We start from the raw sequence: 23,598 nt of genomic DNA, 5'->3' as shown, positions 1-23,598 counted from the left end.
GCATTGCAGAGCTGGGAGGCACCCAAGGGTCATCTAGCCCAACCCCCATGCCCACAACCGTCCTTGGGTGGGTCTGAACCGCCAGCCACTGAACCACCACTGACCCATTTCTCTTAAAGGCCACCTTCATGATTTGTGTCTGCCAAGAGCAGGTGTGGGTATCTTGGGTTCTTCAGTTGTTGTTTAACTACAACTCCCAGCAAGCATGACCAATGGCCAGGGGTGATGGGAGTTGTGGCTCATCCACATCTGGAGGGCCAAAGAGTTCCCCACACCTGGCCCACAGGATCCAAACCCAGCGAGCATGTACAGAGGGGACGGTCACTGCATGCAATGCTGGCCTCTGTGCCTGCAGCGAACATGCTTGCTGCGGGTATATCGTCTGGGTTCTTCTACTGTGGGCGAGGCTGCCTTCGGCGATGCTGTCATCTCCCTTAATTTCACTACAGTGAAACGGGGAAAAATGGATGTACCGTGCTATATTAGAAGCAAAAAAAACTTGTTTTGATGAATTGGAAGAGCCGCAAAAAGATTCCATTGAGCGCACAGATTGATAATATGGACAGATTAGCTACATACGAATGAATGGCATGTTGACGCAAATTAAGAATGGAGAAATATGGAGAAATATGGAATGAATATTTAAGCGAAAAGGCAGACAGTGGGGGGAGGAGAGAGAGGTGGGAAAAGATTGTTAAAAAGGTGTTGTCATAGGTATATCAGTGTATTCAGATCTGAATTGTCAAATTGTGTTATTATGGCTTTTGTTGTGTGTGTCTTTTGCGGTTGTTGTTTGTATCGAAAAAATGATTAAATAAATTTAAAAGAAAAACTACAGCGAAACGAGACTCGCGTGCCGGGCCCCAAACCAGTTATAGAGCTCCGTACGGCTTGCGCTTATTCTTAGCTCCTGCACGTTACATTATTCATGTGCCTTTTGTCTTGGTGATGCGCACGAGGCAGAGCTTTTTAATGAAGGCGCACTGGGCGGCGTGTCTCTTTCCGTGCCTGCCTGGAGGTCCCCCTCCTCATCTTTGCATTAGGGCCAGGCAAGTAGGAAAAGTGGCTGCTGGACTCGGGGGGTTTCAAGGAAGAACACATTCAGAATTGCCTTCCACTCTCAGACTAAAAGGTTCAGTGTTCTGCTACCAAAGAAACATCAATCAATACCTCTGGCTTCCTGCAAGAAGATGAAACGAGTCCGCTGGATCAGGGCCAATGGCCCATCTAGTCCGGCATCCCGAATGCATCTAGTCCAGAATGTTGGAAGATTTGGGACAGAGAGAAAAAGCAGCACGTAGTTGAACTACGGAACTCCCTGCCACAAGAGGGATGGCCGCCAACCTACATGGCTTTGAAAGAGGATTAGACAAATTCATGGATGAGGTGAGGGCTATCGATAGCTGTCAGTCATGAAGGTGATGCTCTTGCCTTTGTGGCTGGAGAACACAATGTTTGGATAAACTGGATAGCTCCGTCCGTTAGAGCACAAGACTCTTAATCTCTGGGTTGTGGGTTCGAGCCTCACACTGGAGAAACGTTTCCTGCATTGCAGGGGTTTGGACTAGATGATCCTGGTGGTGTCAGGAGTTCAGCCTACACCTGAGTAGGACCCTGGCAGAGACACATGCCAGTGTGGTGTAGTGGTTAAGAGCAGTGGACTCATAATCTGGTGAACCGGGTTCGCTTCCCTGCTCCTCCACATGCAGCTGCTGGGTGACCTTGGGCCAGTCACACTTCTCTCTGAAGTCTCTCAGCCCCACTCACCTCACAGAGTGTTTGTTGTGGGGAAGGAAGGGAAAGGAGATTGTTAGCCACGTTGAGACTCCTTCAGGTAGCGATAAAGCGGGATATCAAATCCAAACTTCTTCTTCCTGGACTTTCGTTCGGGAGCTTCAAAAGCTTTCTTCAGCCCGATCATCACAGCTACCAATGCCCACCGACACCGGCACACTTAGGGATCTGCAGAGTCTTCGCAGCTTGCGTAACAGACCTCAGCAACTCAGCATTTTGGCTAATCTACAGTGGTGCCTCGCAAGACGAAATTAATTCGTTCCGCAAGTCTCTTCGTCTTGCGAGTTTTTCGTCTTGCGATGCACGGTTTCCCATAGGAATGCATTGAAAATCAATTAATGCGTTCCTAGGGAAACCGCCTTCAGACCAGGTCCGGGGACAGTCTGTCCCCGGACCTCTTCTGAAGGCTGGGGGGGGCAAGGGCTTTTCTTCCCACCCCCAGCATTTTAAAAAACCCCGGGACAGCGGAGGACTTCTCCGCTGTCCGGGCGATCTTAAAATGGCGGGCGGCATTTTAAAATCGCCCCGGAACAGCGGAGGACTTCTCCGCTGTCCGGGGCGATTTAAAAGCCCCTGGGAAGGCAGGCAGGGGGGACAAAGACTTTCGCCCCCCGCCCGCCTTCAGAAGGTGTTCCCGCCCCCCCACCCCGCTTCGGAGCAGCGTTCCGAAGCGGGGTGGCTGGGGCAGGCTTCGGAGCACCGGGAGAAGCGATCTCCCCGCAGCCCCTTGCTTCAAAAGAGGTCTGGGGGCAGCGGGAAGCGCTTCCCGCTGTCCCCGGACCTGGGGCTGCAGGGAGAAGATCGCTTCTCCCCGCCGCCCCTTGCTTCAAAAGAGAAGACCCGCTGTCCCCGGGGCAAGCTTCGTTTTGCGAAGCAAGCCCATAGGGAAATTCGTCTTGCGAGGCAACTCGAAAACGAAAAAACTTCGTTTTGCGAGTTTTTCGTCTCGCGAGGCGTTCGTCTTGCGGGGTACCACTGTACTTTATTTCTGGGCTGCATCAATAGGAGTATAGCATCTAGATCAAGGGAAGTAATAGTGCCACTGTATTCTGCTCTGGTCAGACCACACCTGGAGTACTGTGTCCAGTTCTGGGCACCACAATTCAAGAAGGACACTGACAAACTGGAACGTGTCCAGAGGAGGGCAACCAAAATGGTCAAAGGCCTGGAAACGATGCCTTATGAGGAACGGCTAAGGGAGCTGGGCATGTTTAGCCTGGAGAAGAGGAGGTTAAGGGGTGATATGATAGCCATGTTCAAATATATAAAAGGATGTCATATAGAGGAGGGAGAAAGGTTGTTTTCTGCTGCTCCAGAGAAGCGGACACGGAGCAATGGCTCCAAACTACAAGAAAGAAGATTCCACCTAAACATTAGGAAGAACTTCCTGACAGTAAGAGCTGTTCGACAGTGGAATTTGCTGCCAAGGAGTGTGGTGGAGTCTCCTACTTTGGAGGTCTTTAAGCAGAGGCTTGACAACCATATGTCAGGAGTGCTCTGATGGTGTTTCCTGCTTGGCAGGGGGTTGGACTCGATGGCCCTTGTGGTCTCTTCCAACTCTATGATTCTATGATTCTATGATTCTATATAAACACACACGGAGCACTGCAACATGGCTCCCTCTCTCTCTAGCATCAGACAGCAAAGAGAAAAAGGACAGAGGACAATAGTCCCACTTCACAGAACACAGTCACACAAACTTCCTGTCTCCATCACTTCCCACTCTGCGGAGTCAAAACATATCACGTCATGTGAAAGACAACAATCCCATGACTGCAATCACGGAGCAGGAATTCTAACAGGTGGCCCCTTCCAGTGATTCTGAACAACAGTTGCTGGAAACCACTGGAGGGGAGAGTTGCTTCTGGTTCTGCTTTGGGGCTTCATCACAAGCATCCAGTTGGCCACCGTGAGAACTTCTGATGCTCTTAGGACGGTAGGAGTGACAGCTAGAGGGTTTCAGTCTCGGAAAGGCAAAGGGTCAACTAGATGGCCGTGGGAAATCTGCAAGCCAGATTCAACCCCATGAGCCCTTTCCCCTCTTCCTGTTTCCAGCAACTGATGTTCAGAAGCATTTCTGCTTCCCACTGTGCCAGATTTACGTACAGTGCTACCTCTGGTTAAGAACTTGTTTCGTTCTGGAGGTCCGTTCTTAACCTGAAACTGTTCTTAGCCTGAGGTACCACTTTAGCTAATGGGGCCTCCCGCTGCTGCCGCGCCACCAGAGCACGATTTCTGTTCTCATCCTGAAGCAAAGTTCTTAACCCGAGGTACTATTTCTGGGTTAGCGGAGTCTGTAAGCTGAAGCATCTGTAAGCTGAAGCATCTGTAACCCGAGGTACCACTGTATAAGCTAAACAAGCTATAGCTTAGGGCCCCACTCTCTCTTTTTTTATATAAAATATTTATTGCCAATTTTAAACAAGAAATCACCAAACATATAAAATACCATCACCAAAATATAACAAGCAAAAGAAAACAGAGAAAAACAAAAAGATAAACATGAAGTAGAAAAAATACAACGAAAACAACTGTCCATAAATCATATTTCCATAAGCTTTGGACTTCCTCACATCTCCCTTTCCTGCGTTCTCAATAATAAAGTTATAAACAGCAATTTATTACCTTATTTCAATTCTTATTTTGTAAATCTCAAATATTATGTCTCAGACTTTAAATATTTTTATCAAATACTTAAGTGCTAAATTTAAACATAATATTGCTTCAAATTTCATCCTTTTCTTAAACATCACTTACTCTCATGTGTCTTTCAACTAAATTGCTGATGCCGTGTTGTTTTCTATCGTGCATTTTCTTAACATTCATACAGCTTATAATGTTTTTGTAAATAGTCCTTGAACTTTTTCCAGTCCTCTTCCACTGTCTCTTCTCCCAGGTCTCGGATTCTGCCAGTCATCTCTGCCAACTCCATATAGTCTATCAGTTGCATCTGCCATTCTTCCAGCGTGGGCAAGCTTAGGGCCCCACTCTCTTGGGGGCCTCCCAAAAAATTAGAGGGGGAAAAACCTGGATGTACATTTCCAAAATATAAGTTAAAAAACAAATAAAATGAAACCTACCTGCAGCAACAGTGTTTTGTGTTATGTAGGCTCCTATGATGTAAGTCATGGGCCCCGTCTGCTAGCCTGCTCCCAAAAATATCACTGGTTTGCTCCTTTCTATATATAGGGTGCCCGCATTCTGCATGGACTGGTTATTTTGTTATGTCCAAATGGCTTGAGATACCTATTAGGTCCATAAATTACCATATAGCATATATTCAACACAAAAAACAGCAACAATGTGTAGTTGACAAAGGACAGCTGGACATAAAAAGGTTCCCGTTACCTTCAGTATCTTAGGGCCTCATCAAACCTAAATCCGGTCCTGCAAGTAGCCATCAATAGCCATAATAATAATAATAATAATTAATAATATAGAGGTACCTCGGTTCTCAAACATAATCCGTTCTGGAAGACGGGTTGAGTTCCGAAATGTTCGAAAACTGAGGCGTAAAGGGCTGGGTTTTCAGCGTTTGTGTTCTGAAACATTCGTCAATGGAGACATTTGAGAACTAAGGTACCACTGCAGTAGTACAGTAATAATAATAATATCTGACTGGGTTGCCCCAGTCTCTCTGAGCAGCTCCCAACAAAAAAAAAGTAATAGCACAATACAACACCACACACTAAAAACTTCCCTGGTGTCTTTTAAGAATCGTATAGCTCTATATCTGTTTAACTTCTGGTGGGAGGGCATTCCACAGACTGGGTACCACGACCAAGAAGGCCCTGTGCCTGGTTCCCTGTAGCCTCAATTCTCGCAGTGAGGGAACTGCCAGAAGGCCCTCGGAGCTGGACCTCAGTGTCCGGGCTGAACAACAGGGGTGGAGACGCTCCTTCAGGTATATGGGGCCGTTTAGGGCTTTAATGGCCTGCACCGAAACTTTGCATTGCGCTCAGAACGGCGAATTTCTCCTGATTACAACCCTCATCGGTCCCAGCCAGCAAAGCCATCTGGAGGCACCAAGTTGAGGAAAGGCTGGTCTGAACCAAAGTTCCTTGTTAGAAACGACCTGTTCTGCAATCAGATCTCAATCCACTGAGTGGAGCCCTGATCTACATGCAAATCTCCTTTCTGGGATGCCATTAATGCAAGGGGGGGGGGAATCATATGCGGGCAGACACACATTGGCTTCTTGTGGTGTTTGCGGTGTGGTCTTCGCAAGCAGTTTGCCGCTAGCCTGGGGTGTGCGCTGAATATTAACGACCAGCTAGGTTTTAATTAATGGGTGTGTTTCTGCCCTGGAGTAAGGACGCAGCATCACGGCCTGCTGTCGCTCAAATGGATTGCAAAGTGGATTGATCATCCGGAAAAGGGGAGAGGGGACTAATGCAGACCTTATTGGTCAGTCCACCATCAACTCTCATTGATTATTTTCCATTGAGGATGGTGGAAACTCAGAGATGTTTGACAGCAACACACCCTACCTCTCATTGCTATTTTAGAAGAGGGGTTCCTAAACTTATTTGGCCTACCACCCTACTTTTCAGGGGGGAAAGATTTACTCAGCACACACACACACCCATCTACCTTCTTTAAGCGAAAAAAACAAAGATGCAGAGATAAATTTGCATTCTTTTGTGTACAGTGGTACCTCGGGTTACATACGCTTCAGGTTACAGACTCCGCTAACCCAGAAACAGTGCTTCAGGTTAAGAACTTTGCTTCAGGATGAGAACAGAAATCGTGCAGTCGCAGTGGGAGGCCCCATTAGATAAAGTGGTGCTTCAGGTTAAGAACACTTTCAGGTTAAGTACAGACCTCCGGAACGAATTAAGTACTTAACCTGAGGCACCACTGTATCTTTCTTTCTACCTGTGTCCTGAAACACAGTAAAGAAAGCTGTTGTTGTAAATGAGACACCTTGAAGCTTGAAATCATAAAATGATTTATTAAAATCAACCATAGTGATACAGTCATACCTCATGTTACATTTGCTTCAGGTTACGTTCTTTCAGGTTACGTCCCGCGGTGACCCGGAAGTACTGGAAAGGGTTACTTCCGGGTTTCGCCGCTTGCGCATGCGCAGAAGCACAAAATGACCACATGCGCAGAAGTGGCGAATCGCAATCCGCGCGAGCGCAGATGCGCCGCTGCGAGTTGCGCTCTTTTCATGTTGCGATCGGGCCTCCGGAACGGATCCCGTCCACAACCAGAGGTACCCCTGTATTCACATTACACACAGAAAGTTTTGCGAGTTTATTTGGAAAATAAAGCTTTGATGTTGCATTGCTAAGCGTCATTACACAACACATGGAACATATGTGAACGGTTTTTCAAAATTTTCTTCTTTTTTATATATATAATTTTTATTAGTTTTTTAAACATCATTTTCAACAGTAATTAAACATACTTTTACATCTTATTCAAATTTTTGACTTTCATCAATCCTGTCTGAAAATTTTCCAATCTTGTCTCTCAGTATGCATTTCTTATCTTCCCTGTTACATTTCAAACTCATAACCAATATCTCTATCTTTTTCTACTTTGTAACACTTCTTATTTCTCCTTACAAAACTTCTTGTAGTCCTCCTAGCATAATTTGTTGATTTCAGTTGCTCTTCAAATAATTCATATACTTCTTCCAATCTTCTGTAAATCTCTGGTCCCGCAGGTTTCGAATCCTTCCTGTCATTTTGTCCAATTCTGCACAGTCCATTAATTTTGTCTGCCATTCTTCTTTCGTCGGAATTTCTTCTTGTTTCCATTTCTGGGCTAACAATACTCTTGCCGCAGTTGTTGCATATAAAAACAATTTAACATCTTGCCTATTAATCTCCTGACCTATAATACCAAGTAAAAATGCTTCTGGTTTTTAAAAAAATGTATATTTCTTTTTCATCTCATTATATATCATTTCCCAGTTCTTTACTTTTTTACATTCCCACCACATATGATAAGATGTTCCTTCTTTTTCTTTACATTTCCAACATTTATTATTTGTCTTATACATTTTAGCTAATTTCAAAATTTTCTTCTCTTCTTTATGCTTCCAGTGCTCCTTATTTTTATTCAACACCCCCCTGCCCAATCACACCCAAGGATAGTGCCGCCCCCCCCCCCCGTTTGACAGTGACAGTTATCTCCCACTTTGGAAAGTTTGTTTTAGGAGGATGGGGAGATATAGAATCATAGAATCATAGAATCATAGAGTTGGAAGAGACCACAAGGGCCATCGAGTCCAACCCCCTGCCAAGCAGGAAACACCATCAGAGCACTCCTGACATATGGTTGTCAAGCCTTTGCTTAAAGACCTCCAAAGGAGGAGACTCCACCACACTCCTTGGCAGCAAATTCCACTGGCGAACAGCTCTTACTGTCAGGAAGTTCTTCCTAATGTTTAGGTGGAATCTTCTTTCTTGTAGTTTGGATCCATTGCTCCGTGTCCGCTTCTCTGGAGCAGCAGAAAACAACCTTTCTCCCTCCTCTATGTGACATCCTTTTATATCTTTGAACATGGCTATCATATCACCCCTTAACCTCCTCTTCTCCAGAAAGCCATATAGAGAACAGAAAAGACGAAGAAGAGAAGATATAGAGAACAGAAAGCCAGCTTCCCCTGAACTGTGCTCCTGAGCTATAACTATTAGTACCAGTAGAGTTGTGCAGCTGTTTATATTGAGCCCATCACCTGTCAGAATCCGGGTACCAGTTCCTGGAAGCCGCAGGAGAGGAGAGAGGTCTTGTGTTCAAATCCTGTTGGTATTTTAATATCGCAAGAGGCTAGGGCATGGGTGAAGGGAATGAATATCGGAATGATTAAGATCACTGACCATGCCCCTGTATCTGCCATCCTTCAAATAGGACATATTAATAGGTCCTATTCTTGGAGGTTTAACCCTTGGTTGGTAGCTGATGAACAGAGTAAGGTTAAAATAAGAATAGTGCTAAAAAGGTATTTTGAGGAAAATGAAGACCCGGATCTCCCATTAACAACAAAATGGGAAGCAATGAAAGCAGTCATTAGGGGAGAATGTATTCAGAGCTTGTCAGTGTTTTTTAAAAAGGGAAAGACAGAAGGATTAGGGAGGTAGAAGAGGAGGTCAGGATATTGGAGGGGAAATTTAGGGTGTCTAAGCAAAAGAAGGATAAGGAGAAATTAGACCAAAAGAGGGAAGAGTTGAAAGTTTTAGATATAAATAGAACTACATTAAAGTTATGGTACAGTAAACAAAAATATTATGAATTTGAAGGGATATGTGAGAACAGGTGTGACTAGATGGGTCTTTGGCCTTATCCAGGCCATAGCTGACAACTTTTCCCTTTTCTTGCGAGGAATCCTATTTGGAATAAGGGAATTTCCCTTTAAAAAAAAGGAAAACGTTGACAGCTATGATCCAGGCGGCTCTTTGTATGCTCATATGACGTTTATGGGTGTTTATTTTCTTGTTCAGAAAGCTCACCTTAAAAAAAAAAAAATTCCTCTAAGCTGGCATACTACTACCACTACTACTAATGATGATGATTTAAAAGCCCTATGAACCCTGAAATTACAAAACAGACAACAATGCTAATACGCAAAAAACAGTAAAATAGAAAAACATGCCTCCTTCATTATAGTAGCAGGAACCAAAGTGTTTGGGGAACGGGTGCATGGAGGACAACGTTTTGGGGGAACACCAGCGAAGAATGGTACCACGGACAGCAGCCATTTTGAGCTCGGCTGTAGTGTTGAATCAAGTCTCCTTGTTCCACATTTCAGTCTCCAGGGACTTCATTTTATCCATTTGATCCATATCACGTGTTAGTGGATTCTGCTCCCTGCCCCGCAAAGACGAGGATGTGAATATTCCCCAGCGTCCCCTAAATTTCTGGCCAGCTTACTGGCTCCACCGAGGTTCCACTGTCAGTGGCCTCAAAGTTTGACAGTGCCACTGAACCCCACAAGCCACAAGCATGAGACAGACGTACTGACTGGAGATGGGGAAACACCTTCTTTTTGTGCAGAAGGTTGTCAAGTTTCATCTCAGCATCTCCTCTGCCTGAAATCCTGGAGAGCTGCTGCCAGTCAGTGCTGACATCACTGAGGTAAATGGACCAATGGTCAGACTCAGTACAAGGCAATTTCCTGTCTTTCAGGTTCAGTGGTCCACCCTTGATCTAACAGATCTAAACCAGGATCTTCTTTTGGACCTGCCCAGGACCACCTTATTCCCCTACCAAGTGATACTAAGCTCCAGCCCTTGATCACTCTGTAGCCTCCAGCTCTGGTTCTTGAGTTTTGAAAGACCAGGCAACCTGACATGGCAGCAGCCTCTTCCCCCAAACCCTTGGGTAGAGGGTGGGGGAGCCCTCTGTGTCTATCGCAGATATTAATATTGCTCAGCGTGAAGTCACCAGATGCATAAAGACTTGCTCCTTTTGGAGTGAAATATCATCTAGACCAGGGGTCTGCAACCTGCGGCTCCGGAGCCACACGTGGCTCTTTTACACCTTCGCCGCGGCTCCGGGGCGGATACTAGTGAGGGGAGGAGGCGCATTGTGCGCCCCGACACTCCCCACTGTGGCGGGCGCTGTACTGGCTGTGATGTCGCATGGGGGTGGTGCGTGTGTTAGTCACGCACCGTCCCAACGTCACCTTCCCACCCGCTGTCAGATCAGAGGGCAGCGGTGCGCATGCTTTAAATGTCACAATGGTTTTGCGGCTCCCAGGTTGTTGTTTTTTCTTCGGAAACGGGTCCAAGTGGCTCTTTTTGTCTTAAAGGTTGCAGACCCCTGATCTAGACCCATTAGATTATTGAAACTGTACTTGCAGAACTTTCTTCAAAAACAGAATGAAAGAATCAAAGATGCATCCAAATAATTCCATACAATATCTTTTTTGTGTGCTAATTATTTTTTAATTGCTTTTCCATAATTCCATCTTGTGCAAGTCAAACACAGACCCGTCTTCTTAGAAATAAAAGAAACTTATAATCAGAGCTGACTAACAAAGCTCTCTCTCACACGGGCTCCATTTTGCCTGCATTTCAGCCCCTTAGGCTGTTCAGCATCTTAGGTTATGGGTAGCATCTCAGTCCCACAGAGCCTGAGAGCAAAGACGTAGCCAGCACCCTTCCAAGATGGCGCATTTGCAACCGAATACCTTTGCCACCAGATCTAAGGTTAAACACTTTCGGTGTCGATTAAACAAATGACACTGTTCAGCATAATGGTGCGTACAAATAGAAAGCTACTGAAGCCATTCTATTTCTTGGTTGTTCTGGGCAGCCTTTTGATTCCCTGCTTCTCACTCAAGCTCTCCCCCTTTCACTCAGAAATGAATTCCAACCCTGGACAGACGTCAAGCCGGTGAAAGCCATCAAGGTCAAGCCCCAGTACAAGTTTCCGGAGGGGAAGATGAACCACAAAACGAGCTACAGCACCCAGTTCACTGTCGAAGGGGCAAAGCCTGGCCCTTCGGATAACAAATTCCTCGAACATCGGAGGATACGGAGCCTGTACAGCGAGCCCTACAAGGAAATCACAAAGGTAAGGGAGACAGGAGACGGGCGGTACGGCTCCTCTGTGGGATACTTCCCTGCCGAAACAAAACATTCATTTATTTCATACTTTTGTACGCTGCTTCCTCGCATGCTGGCTGGGGCTGATGGGAGTTGGAGTCCAGCGTCATCTGGAGGGGGGGGAGTTCTCCCTCCCTGCTCTGTGGCAAATTTGGGGAGGGGGGAGTCTCTGCGGGGTCGGCAGGATTGACCACTTCCCCGCGCATCCCACCAACATCCTGTCCATTTGGTTGGCTAGTTCAGAAGTTCTCAGCTCCTTGGACTGCTCTGTGATTTGACTTCAGTTTCGTTTTGGCCCACAAACCAGATTCGACAGCAACTAGGAACCATCAGATCGGGCTCCCGCTGTTGCAAAAGCTGCAGGGCTTGGGGTTTTTGTTTTGTTTTGTTTTCAGGGCCTATAATAACCCCTAGTATCTCTGTGTGCCCTCATTTGTTCACTACAAATCTATACATGACCTGATGTAAGCCAGGGTCCCGCAACCTGTGGCCCATGGGCCGGAAGCGGCCCAGGGAGGCCGTTTAACTGGCCCCCGAGCCGCCCCAAACCAAGCTGCCCTCTTGGAACGTCCCTGCGTGCTGCACTAAACCGGCACAGCACAGCATGGGGACTCTCTTCCGCTGCTCTGGAAATCGCTTCTGCGCATGCCCAGATGCCGGAAATTGCGTCTGCGCATGTCCGCAGTGCCGGAAATTGCTTCTGCACATGCCCGCATGCAGGCGCAATTTTCAGCATCTGGGCATGTGCAGAACTGATATCCGGCACCGCAGATATAAAGGTAAAGGGACCCCTGACCATCAGGTCCAGTCGTGGCCGACTCTGGGGTTGCGGCGCTCATCTCGCTTTATTGGCTGAGGGAGCCGGCATACAGCTTCCGGGTCATGTGGCCAGCATAACTAAGCTGCTTCTGGCGAAACAGAGCAGTGCACGGAAACACTGTTTACCTTCCTGCCGGAGCGGTACCTATTTATCTACTTGCACTTTGACGTGCTTTTGAACTGCTAGGTTGGCAGGAGCAGGGACCGAGCAACAGGAGCTCACCCCGTTGCGGGGATTCAAACTGCCAACCTTCTGATCAGCAAGTCCTAGGCTCTGTTTTTTACTGCTTAGGTTAACCGCCTAAGGAATCCGCAACCCTTAAAACTGCCCTGGGTCCATTTTTCTTCTTGAATTTCTGCCAGCTGGGAACAGCAGTCTCATTCACCATAGTGGGAGCATTGCATCAGCCTTTCCCCAGCTAAACAGGGGGTTTCAAATACCCAGCTCAAGTGGGGAATAAATCCGTTCCCTTTCTCTCCTGCCACACAGTGGTGCCTTGGTTCTCAAACTTAATCCGTTCCGCAAGTCCGTTCCAAAACCAAAGCGTTCCGAAACCAAGGTGGGCTTTCTCATAGAAAATAATGCAAAACGGATTAATTTGCGCCGGACTTTTAAAAACAACCCCTGACACAGCAATTTGACATGGATTTTACTCTCTAACAATTGACCCATAAAATGAAAGCAATAAACAATGTACCTCATAGAATCATAGAATCATAGAGTTGGAATAGACCACAAGGGCCATCGAGTCCAACCCCCTGCCAAGCAGGAAACACCATCAGAGCACTCCTGACATATGGTTGTCAAGCCTCTGCTTAAAGACCTCCAAAGTAGGAGACTCCACCACACTCCTTGGCAGCAAATTCCACTGTTGAACAGCTCTTACTGTCAGGAAGTTCTTCCTCATGTTTAGGTGGAATCTTCTTTCTTGTAGTTTGGATCCATTGCTCCGTGTCCGCTTCTCTGGAGCAGCAGAAAACAACCTTTCTCCCTCCTCTATATGACATCCTTTTATATATTTGAACATGGCTATCATATCACCCCTTAATCTCCTCTTCTCCAGGCTAAACATGCCCAGCTCCCTTAGCCGTTCCTCATAAGGCATCATTTCCAGGCCTTTGACCATTTTGGTTGCCCTCCTCTGGACACGTTCCAGTTTGTCAGTGTCCTTCTTGAATTGTGGTGCCCAGAACTGGACACAGTACTCCAGGTGAGGTCTGACCAGAGCAGAATACAGTGGCACTATTACTTCCCTTGATCTAGATGCTATACTCCTATTGATGCAGCCCAGAATTGCATTGGCTTTTTTAGCTGCTGCGTCACACTCAGCCACACAATCAATTGGTAGCTGAACTGGGTTCCACAGAGTCACAAAAACAAAACAAAGAAGCTGCAAAAACAAAAACGTTTACGTTTTCCGTTTCCCCCTAAAGAAGGCTCAACATTTCTACCTGCCCCTCTGAAAAAGGTCAACAACTTTGACTTTCCTCCCTAAAGAAAGTTCAACAACTTTGACCTGATTGCCAGTTTTTTATTCTGTGAGTAAATCACAATTTCATGGGAGCTGGACGTCTCTGCTCTACGGCATGTTCAGAAACTGCCTTCTTGACCATTGGACCCAGTCTTGGTCTCATCCACTCAACTGCCAGAGCCTGTCTTCACATATAGGGGGAGCCCCTCCCTGTGGGTTTGAGACCCCATCAGCTACCCTCACCTGGTTTAGCTGGCCAGTCGAAGCCATTCCTAGGGTGTGGCCGCTGTTGCCTCCTGACAGCATCTAATAATAATAATAATAATAATAATAATAATAATAATAATAATAATAATAAATTTATTTATACCCCGCCCTCCCCGGTCAGAGCAGGGCTCAGGGGGGCTAACACCAATAAAATCACAGTAAAAACATAATAGGGGTGTTATGTACTGAGTCAAATAGGATCCAGAATGCAGCAGTGTGCTTGGTCCTAGAACAATAGGATTCAGAATGCAGCAGTCTGATTGGTCCTAGAACAATAGGATTCAGAATGCAGCAGTCTGATTGGTCCACAGGAGCCACCCAATCCAGCTCCAGGTGGAAGTGAATCCACAACCTGATTGGCCTACAGGAGAATCCCGGAATTAGCCAATCACGTGGGGCCCACTGTGTAAATAATGTATATAAAGCAGACATTCGGGGGGAACTTCCATTCCTCCTCACCACTATGAGCTGAATAAAGAGCATGAAATCCACTCTCGACTCCGAGTATATTTCAAGGGGGGGAAGAGAGGGGGCGGGGAAACCAATTTAAAACCCAGCCTCATTTTAAAGTAGCCGATAAAGCAAGACCATAAGGGGAGGGAAACATAAGGGTCAAACTGAGTCCAAACCAGAGGCCAGGTGGAACAGCTCTGTCTTGCAGGCCCTGCAGAAAGATGTCAATTCCCGCAGGGCCCAGTCTCTCGTGACAGAGTATACAACCAAGTCGGGGCCAGTACTGAAAAGGCCCTGGCCCTAGTTGAGACCAACCTAAACATCCTTGCTACCTGGGACCTCCAAAATGTTGTCATTTGTGGACCTTAAGGTCCTCCGCAGAGCCACAGGTGAGAGCTGAGTGCTGGGTGGCCACCAAAGCTGGACCAACTACTCCAGAAGGAGCACAGCATGTCCCTATCAGAGGTACTAACTGTCCCCTAATGCTCCATACAGTGGTACCTTGGCTTATGAAATTAATCCATTCCAGGAGTCCGTTCTTAAACCAAAGCGTTCTTAAACCAAGGCTTGCTTTCCCATAGCACCGGGGGACTCAATTTACACTCAACGGAAAGCAGAACATGTTCTGCTTCCAAGGCAAAGTTCACAAACCAAAACACCTACTTGCGGGTTGGCAGCGTTCTTCATCCACGTTGTTCATCAACTAAGCTGTTCTTAAACCAAGGTACCGCTGTATATCAGATAGAGGTACAAGGCAAATCTTACGACCCACAACCCTGATGGTGGTGCATACACAAAGAGGGTTAATGCTTCTGAGGACAGGTTAGTTAACCAGTCAGCTTAAAGCAGGCATAGACCAATGCGGCCCTCCAGATGTTTTGGGACTACAACTCCCATCACCCCTAGCTAACAGGACCAGTGGTCAGGGATGATGGGAGTTGTAGTCCCAAAACATCTGGAGGGCTGAGTTCGCCTGTGCCTGGCTTAAAGGCCTTGACGCTGCCCTCTTGATGAAACCTTTGCCACCGTTCGGCAACGCCTCTCTAAATTCGCTTTTCTCCTCCCTCCCCCTCACCTCTCCTTGTGTGTTGTGTGTGTTGTTTCTCTTGTGTGCCGGCGGCGGCTTGCCGGTTGCACCCGCCCAGGTGGAGAAGCCGAGCCCTCAGCCTTCTAAGCCAAAAAAGACGACCACAAGCCATAAACCCCTGAAAAAGGCCAAAGATAAGCAGATGGTTTCGAGCCGGTCGTCTAAGAAAAAGAGCGCCGAGGGGCCCAGCGCAACAAACGCCGAGGAAAAGGAGAAGAGTAAAGAGATGAACAATAAATTGGCCGAGGCGAAAGAGTAAATTTCACTGCTCTTACTTGCTTTTCTCTTTCTCTCTCTCTCTCTTTCTCTCGTTTTCTACCCCCCTCCTTTTATTTTCTTTATTTTTTTTTCTTTTCTTTAAATAAAGGCCACAAAATTAATTAGAGGCTTCTAATCTGCCTGGGTTCCAATTGTATTAGAAGCTTTTTATCTTTGATTTCAAAGGCGGATTAGAAAGCCTCCTTTTTGCAAGGGGGGGGGGTGTTTGGCCGCCTAGCGTAATAGGAGGCAGGAAAAGGCACAGCAGATTAGTTTTCAATCTATGTACATCAGAGATTTAGGGGGGAGATAGAATAGGAGAGTGGCTGGAAGACAGGTCTTCTCGTCCAGCTTTCGCCCTGGAGAAACAGATTGGCCTGGTTTTGGGGGGCATCAAAAATCCTGCCAAACCTGTTGGACCCGGGGGCAAGAATGTGGCAAAGGGTGTGTGTGTGTGTTCACACGCTGAAAGCAGAATCCCATTTGCACCACTTCCAGCTCCCTTAAAAACAAATACTAGTCTCTGCCCGTGTACCCCTTTCTTATGCCTTAGCCTATAAAGCTCAGAGGAAGAATAACGTCAAGTCATACCACTAAGAGAGGGTGTAAAATAAATATTGGTTCGTGTGTAAAAATTAATCTATCTGGTAGCCCTCCCAAACCTCCTTGAGGTGTTTTTTGAAAGTCGATGAGACATTTGCATTTCTGTGGGGGTGAACGGGACCGCCTTGTCACTCCTAAGCAATTTGGAAAGGGGACAGGATCAGCCCCTTCATTTCTGAGGACAGATGCAAAACCCGTGACCTGGAATTTGAGAGCCCACCCCTTCCCACCCACAATGCCTTAGGAGAACGTGGCGCTTGCTATGATGTCACAGCATCCCGTATTTCCTAGCCCCGCCTCGCCCAATCAGGGTGGAGAGCGTCTCATGTTGTGATGTCACTAGGAGAAAGTTCTACTAAGCATGACAGAAGGAAAGAGGGGGGAGGAACTGTGCAATTCCCATTAACCTAGTTTCTTTGGACATCTGCAGCCTGCACCGTGCGAAGTTTCGAAAATTGTAATGGCGACGTTAAACGTCTCCCAGAGGAAATGCTGTTTTTCAGCTTTCAAGTCTACGTAGCTCCGAGGTTCAGGGGTAGAAAACCTTGCAGAAGTACCGTATTTTTTTGCTCTATAAGACTCACTTTTCCCCTCCTAAAAAGTAAGGGGAAATGTGTGTGCGTCTTATGGAGCGAATGCAGGCTGCGCAGCTATCCCAGAAGCCAGAACAGCAAGAGGGATTGCTGCTTTCACTGCGCAGCGATCCCTCTTGCTGTTCTGGCTTTTGATATTCAGAATATTTTTTTTCTTGTTTTCCTCCTCCAAAACTAGGTGCGTCTTGTGGTCTGGTGCGTCTTACAGAGCGAAAAATACAGTAGATCAGAAACCAGAAAATAAAAAGGTTTGGTTTCCAGAATATAAAAAAAAGACCCAGGGATTTCTGTGATCAGTCTAAATGGTATGGCCAGAACCCTTCTGATTTCAGATTATGACACATAGAAAGCTGCATTCTACCATGCCCCCGGTCTACCTTACTCAGCATTCCCTACACTGGCTGGCAGCAACTCCCCAGGTTTCAGAGGTCTCTCCTATACCTACCTGAGCTCGCATGTTGGGACCGGTTGTCCTCAGCAGAGGTTGGTTTCATACATTGCCAACAGCAGAGAACTCTCCTCATTTCCACCCCATGCTGAAAGTAACATGAAATTTCAAGATCTCCACTTGGCAGCCATGTGCACCGACGTCATGATTTGCCCAACATTTTCGCCTCCGAAAAAGGGCAGATCAAGCGTTGTGTGTGTCACATGTATGCTATGTCAGATATCCACGCAGGTGTGATGTGAGAGACTATAAACCTGGAGTCTGCTGAGGACAGCCGGCACCAGCAGATGACCTCGTGATGATGTCACGCAACTGACGATGGCGTCATGCAAATGTCAGCAGATCCCTGCTGAACCACCATCACAAATTTTAAGAATACTAGTTAGGATCTCTCCAGGTGAGTTCTGAAAATACAGGGTAAGTTCATCAAAGGCCCTGGGGGCTTTCTTGTGTCAAAGACAAAACAGTCTTTAGTTTGTTTTTCTGGTTCCTCCAATGTGCAAGTAAGAACATCACCGCAAGCGACTGAAAAAATAATAATTCACTGCCCAGAGAAGCAGCCGTTGGGTTTAATTGCTCTTTGGCCTCAAATTGCCAATTAGTTTTTAAAAGAACACTAACAAAACAGGAAGGGCGATTGGGATGGATCAAAAGGGCAAATTTCCAGGTCCACAGTTGCTATGGAGATGTTCAAGAAAGGCTTCCACACCCCCACACCCTACCCCATGAATCTTTCTTAGTATTATTTATAGAGCGCAAGATTTGCAGAATGTAAATTTTTTGAGGTAGTTGAGAAAGAAGCAGAAATACTGTCTTTGCCGCAGAACCAGGTTAGGGGAAAAACAGATCTCGGGCTGCAGACCTACTAACCATGTCTGCCCAGAAGTAAGGCCTATTGAATTCAGCCGGGCTTACTCCCGTGTAAGTGGAGGTTTTAGGATTGCAGCCTCAGAGGCTGGGGTGGGGTGGGGGTGAGGGTGGGGTGAGCTGTATGATAACTGGGTAGCAAATGTTTGTGGGCTTGGCTTTGACTCCTGAACTGAATGCAAAAACCGTACTGTATTTGTGTGTGACGTGTTCTATTAAGGCTTGCTCCCGAATGCTTTCGGCTATAGAGTATGTGTAACCAAATTCTGTGGTGTATCTCCAAGTGTAGCTATATTAGAACTTGTAGAGTATGAAGTATAGCCAGGTTTGTGTGTTTGTGGGTTGTTGGGTGGGGAGGGTTCGGGTTGGTCGGTCGGGGGCAAGTTCTTATACCTCCAGTGCTTTGGAGAAATGCAGGAATATCCATCAGGAAGCGTAGAAATATAATTGCAAATGTGTGATGCATTAAAAAGGGAAAAAAAAATCTCAACAAAGACACACGCATCGTGGAGAGCTTCATTGATTGATCCATAATGCTCATTTGCTATTCAGAATGCTTTTTAAAAAGGGAAGGGGGGGGGACATCTGCATGGACATTGCTTGATTATACAAATTTGCAGCTCTGAAAAGATGCTACTTCATTCTGCGATAGCATCTCATCTACATGCTCCATGAGCCCTGCAGCAAAAAGTTGGGCCATGATCCAGGGGGTATATTTCTGTTTTTATAAAGAGTTTTGTTTTTTTAACTCCTTCGCTTAACCACCATCACCCTAAGGAATCCGCAACCTTTAAAACTGGCCTGGGCCCATTTTTCTTCTTGAATTTCTGCCAGCTGGTCACAGCAGTCTAATTCACCCTAATGGAAGCATTGCATCAGCCTTTCTCCAGCTAAACAGGGGGTTTCAAATACCCAACTCAAGCAGGGAATAAATCCGTTCCCTTTCTCTCCTGCCACACAGTAGTGCCTCGGTTCTCAAACTTAATCCGTTCGGGAAGTCTGTTCCAAAACCAAAGCGTTCCAAAACCAAGGCGTGCTTTCCCATAGAAAATAATGCAAAATGGATTAATTTGTCCCGGACTTTTAAAAACAACCCCTGACACAGCAGTTCGACATGGATTTTACTAACGAGTCCATTGACCCATAAAATGAAAGCAATAAACAATGTACTGCAGTCACACAATCAATCAATCAGTAGCTGAACTAGGTTCCACAGAGTCACAAAAACAAAACAAAGAAGCCGCAAAAACAAAAACGCGAAATAAATAGCAGAAACAGACCTCAGCGTAACACTCAAAACAGAAGGGTGGCACTCAAATCAGAGCACGTTCGGCTTCTGGAAAAAGTTCGCAAACCGGAACATCTACTTCCGTGTTTGCAGGGTTTGGGTTCCAAGTTGTTTGAGGACCAAGGCGTTTGAGAACCAAGGCACCACTGTATTTGGAAATTTGGGGTGACCGATATTTATTTGGATGGACGGGAACAGGGAATGGATTTGGATAGTGGAGGGAGAAGGTGCTACATTTGATCTTTGAAGCACTGTCAGTTGATACACAGAGCAAAGGGTAGCCATAGAAAAATGTTATACTACCGATATGCTTTCTCCAGTCCTGGGCAGAACTGGCATATGATTCAGCCTGGCTGAATAGCATCTTAGGTGTGCGTGCATGTGCACTTTTCACCAGGACAGTGGTGCAGGAGGAAAAGCGTGGCCCCACCTCTCCCTGCACAATCCGAATCCTGACCTCCCCTCCTCACTGAGATGGCTGTTCAAAGAACAAAAACCACACACACTTAAATAAGGAAAAATCACACACCTCAAATATGCATCTTTGCCAGTCTGATGCTAGAACTGATTTGAGAACTCTCAGGTTAGCAAAGGTTGATCTAATTCAGCGTTTCCTGCCAGTTTCAGACTACAATTCCCATCTAGGGGTGATGGGAGTTGTAGTCCGAAAAACAGCTGGAGACCCAAGTTTGGGAAAGACTGATTTGATGCAAGTGCGCGGAACCTTGGACCTGCCAGATGTCTCCAAACTACAGCTCCCATCAGCTTTAACAAGCATAGCCAATGACCAGGGGTGGTGGGAGTTGTAGTTTGTCAACATCTGGAGGGCCAAGGTTGGCCAAATCTGAACTAATGCATTTTCTGCTTTGATCCAAAGCCCCATTGAGCATAACTGGGCAGCTTAAATAGGATGCTTGGATGCCCCTCCCGGTCCATGGGGAGACTCCAGTCTAATGAAACAAGGAGGTGTGTTTTGTTTTGTTTTGTTTTGTTTTTGTATTTAAAAAATCCTCGTGGGTCATGGAGGGTGCAAGAGGCCTTTAGTGACTTATCTTTTCTCTGGTTAACACCCAAGTGTCTCTTTTAAGACCGACATATTGCAGCAGCAGCACCTGAAATCTCCTGTGGTCTTGGATGCAAAACACGATTTAGTTTTATTCAGCCATTCAGGTTTTCCTTCCGAACTGTGTCTCGGCAAACTTCTGTAACTCCCTCATTCTTTGCATTCCTTTTACAAATATTTGCTTGCTGGCTTCCCTTCCCGTTTTCCTCCCCTTCCTTCTGAATATTCCTGCGCTTTCTCTCTGCTTGTTTGATCACTTCCTTGTACTGTTATATCCTCTTTTTTGCGTGAGATGGTGCTTAAAGTCCTCTTCACGGCTTGTTGACACCCCCACTCACCTTGGCTTTGCAAAAAAACTGAAATAAATTCCACAACCACTCGCTTTGCTCATCTGCGGTGTTTCTGTTGGGGGGTATTGTGTGGTCTTTTCACAAGCGCATCCATGCTCATGATTCTGCGAGGCACAGCCAAGTTGTCTTAAGGGATGTTTTGTGGCCTCGATTCTGCTGCGTTATCACCAAGAGGTGGCGAAATTGTCTCCCTAAACTGCGCTAAGAGTTCACTGTCTCAGTACTGCCTTCAGTTTTGCTGTTAGTATAATCACAGCCAGACCGATATTAATGTATAGCAAATAGATTGTGGTGTGTTTGCTCAAATAGAGGGTCACTTTTTTCTTCTTCTTACTGGACAACGATAAATAAATGCTGAACGCAAACACCCACCTCCTTGATTTTTTTGTTTTTACCCTCCGAATTGAGTAAGCCAAAGAGGTTTCCTTTTTTGACGGTAAGTTCCACAAGAGACCTTAGTTCCATCTGGGAGAAATCGTGAGAACAGTGCTGTGCAAAGTTTGGTTCTCTTTCAAGCTTGAGCTGATTGATCGATTAGGAATAATAATAATAATAATAATAATAATAATAATAATAATAATAGTAGTAGTAGTAGTAGTAGTAGTAGTAATAATTGGAAGAGGGGGAAAGTAGGGATGGAGTCAAAAGTTTGCTTCAGTTTGCATTTAAAAGTGAGCCTACGCAATTCACACTTTGCAAAACTGCACAGCCACCTTTTCAAACACGCGCTTCTCTGAATGTTGCAGTACATTTCTCTAGCCAAGTAATGTGCACAAACAAGCAAATATTACTATGGTGAAGAAGGTGGTGTGCATTAAAATATATATATTAGTGACAATTGGGATGTGGGTGGCGCTGTGGGTAAAACCTCAGTGCCTAGGACTTGCTGATCGTAAGGTCGGCGGTTCGAATCCCCGCGGCAGGGTGAGCTCCCGTCGTTCAGTCCCAGCTGCTGCCCACCTAGCAGTTCGAAAGCACCCCTAAGTGCAAGTAGATAAATAGGTACCGCTTTATAGCGGGAAGGTAAACGGCGTCTGGTAAACTGGTGCTGGCTCGCCAGTTGCAGCTTCGTCACGCTGGCCACGTGACCCGAAGTGTCTTCGGACGGCACCAGCTCCCGGCCTCTTGAGCGGGATGAGCGTGCAACCCTAGAGTCGGACACGACTGGCCCATACGGGCAGGGGTACCTTTACCTATTAGTGACAATAGCATACCAAAAAAGCACTCTGTTAGGAGAAAGCACTCTGTTAGATTTTAGTGCATCCCTCCCTCCCACCCCAAACACATTTATATATGCAATTTTGCCTAATATTCACATTTTTGCAAAACAGTTTCTCCTAACAGAGTGCTTTTTGGGTATGCTATTGGAGAACTGAATTTTAAGACTGGGGAAATTAGGTACCAAGATGGACATAGCCACTGTCCCCTAGCTGCAAGTTAAAGGTATTTCTTCTCCATTGTTTTGGCAGCCTTTGGTTCTGGTGTATTCTTTTGCAGTGAGGAATGAGTAAGGGAACTTGCGATAAAATTGTCCTCAGGCCTAACCCTGCATAGCAGGTTTGCTTTATTACAATATTATGCCTCCTACAGATCTCAAAAAGGTGCCCATGCTGAGGTCTAGTGGCACATGAACCTATTGATTCAGCCACAAAATTGACAGTTGCATCTTAGACACACATTTTATTGGCGGGAGGAGTATAGCAGGTTATTGGTGCAAATCCCAGGAGCTATGCCGCAAATCATGGGAAACTATTTTAATTGCATTGATAAACTGGCTGGTGGCTTTTACTGTTCGATGTAGGTTTTCAAAGGCATAAAACAATCAAATCCACACATATAAATGAAAAACACACGCCCCCCCAGTGTCAGCAAACAGGCTTTAGTGCTTTTTTAAAGGGTTCATGATTCACCAACTACAGTAGGTATCTGTTTACCGACAGCAGCGAGATTGGAACTCGGAACCTTTTTGTGTAGGAACAAGCAAAGGTGCCTGGGATCGCGGCCTTTTGAGTTTGCCTTGGTGCTTGCGGATGTAGCTCTCCACAAAACCTCTTCTTCATTTCCTTGAATGGAAGGAAACCGAGATGGCAAATAATATTGCATAGGGTAAGGCAGCCTCCCTCATAGCCCATCTTGTAATGAATGCAGTCGTCACAGGAACAGCTTGTCCAACTAAACCCGACCCTTAAAGGTAAAGGGACCCCTGACCATTAGGTCCAGTCGTGACCTACTCTGGGGTTGCGGCGCTCATCTCGCTTTATTGGCCGAGGGAGCCGGCGTACAGCTTCTGGCTCATGTGGCCAGCATGACTAAGCCGCTTCTGGCGAACCAGAGCAGCGCACGGAAACGCCGTTTACCTTCCTGCCAGAGTGGTACCTATTTATCTACTTGGCAGGAGCAGGAACCGAACAACGGGAGCTCATCCCGTCGCGGGGATTTGAACCGACGTCCTTCTGATCGGCAAGTCCTAGGCTCTGTGATTTAACCCACAGTGCCACCCACATCCCTAACCCAACCCTTAGGAAGCAGTTAATGTGAACAGCAGTATAAACTCTTGAATGCATTTCCTGAGAACTCTTTGCTTATGGGAGCGTTACCTGATGAAGTCGCTGCCACACTCTTTCACCGGAGACAAAAGGAGAAAATGGCAGATGATTGATTGGGATTCCA

General features: G+C 46.2%; 1 protein-coding gene across 1 annotated transcript in view; it reads left to right on the top strand.

The window, feature by feature from the left end:
• MAP6 (microtubule associated protein 6) overlaps window positions 1-23,598 on the top strand; it is a 59,989-nt gene that overhangs the window by 29,797 nt on the left and 6,594 nt on the right. Inside the window, exons 2-3 of the mRNA XM_082219426.1 lie at window positions 11,115-11,328; window positions 15,517-15,713. Coding sequence (XP_082075552.1) covers window positions 11,115-11,328; window positions 15,517-15,713 — 411 coding nt within the window. The remainder of the gene's footprint in view (window positions 1-11,114; window positions 11,329-15,516; window positions 15,714-23,598) is intronic.

The sequence above is a fragment of the Podarcis vaucheri genome (genome assembly GCF_965113315.1).
Source record: "Podarcis vaucheri genome assembly, chromosome: 4".
NCBI classification, from domain to species: Eukaryota; Metazoa; Chordata; class Lepidosauria; order Squamata; family Lacertidae; genus Podarcis; species Podarcis vaucheri.
Note: the sequence above shows the minus strand (reverse complement) of the source record. Positions and strands in the feature narration are given on the sequence as shown.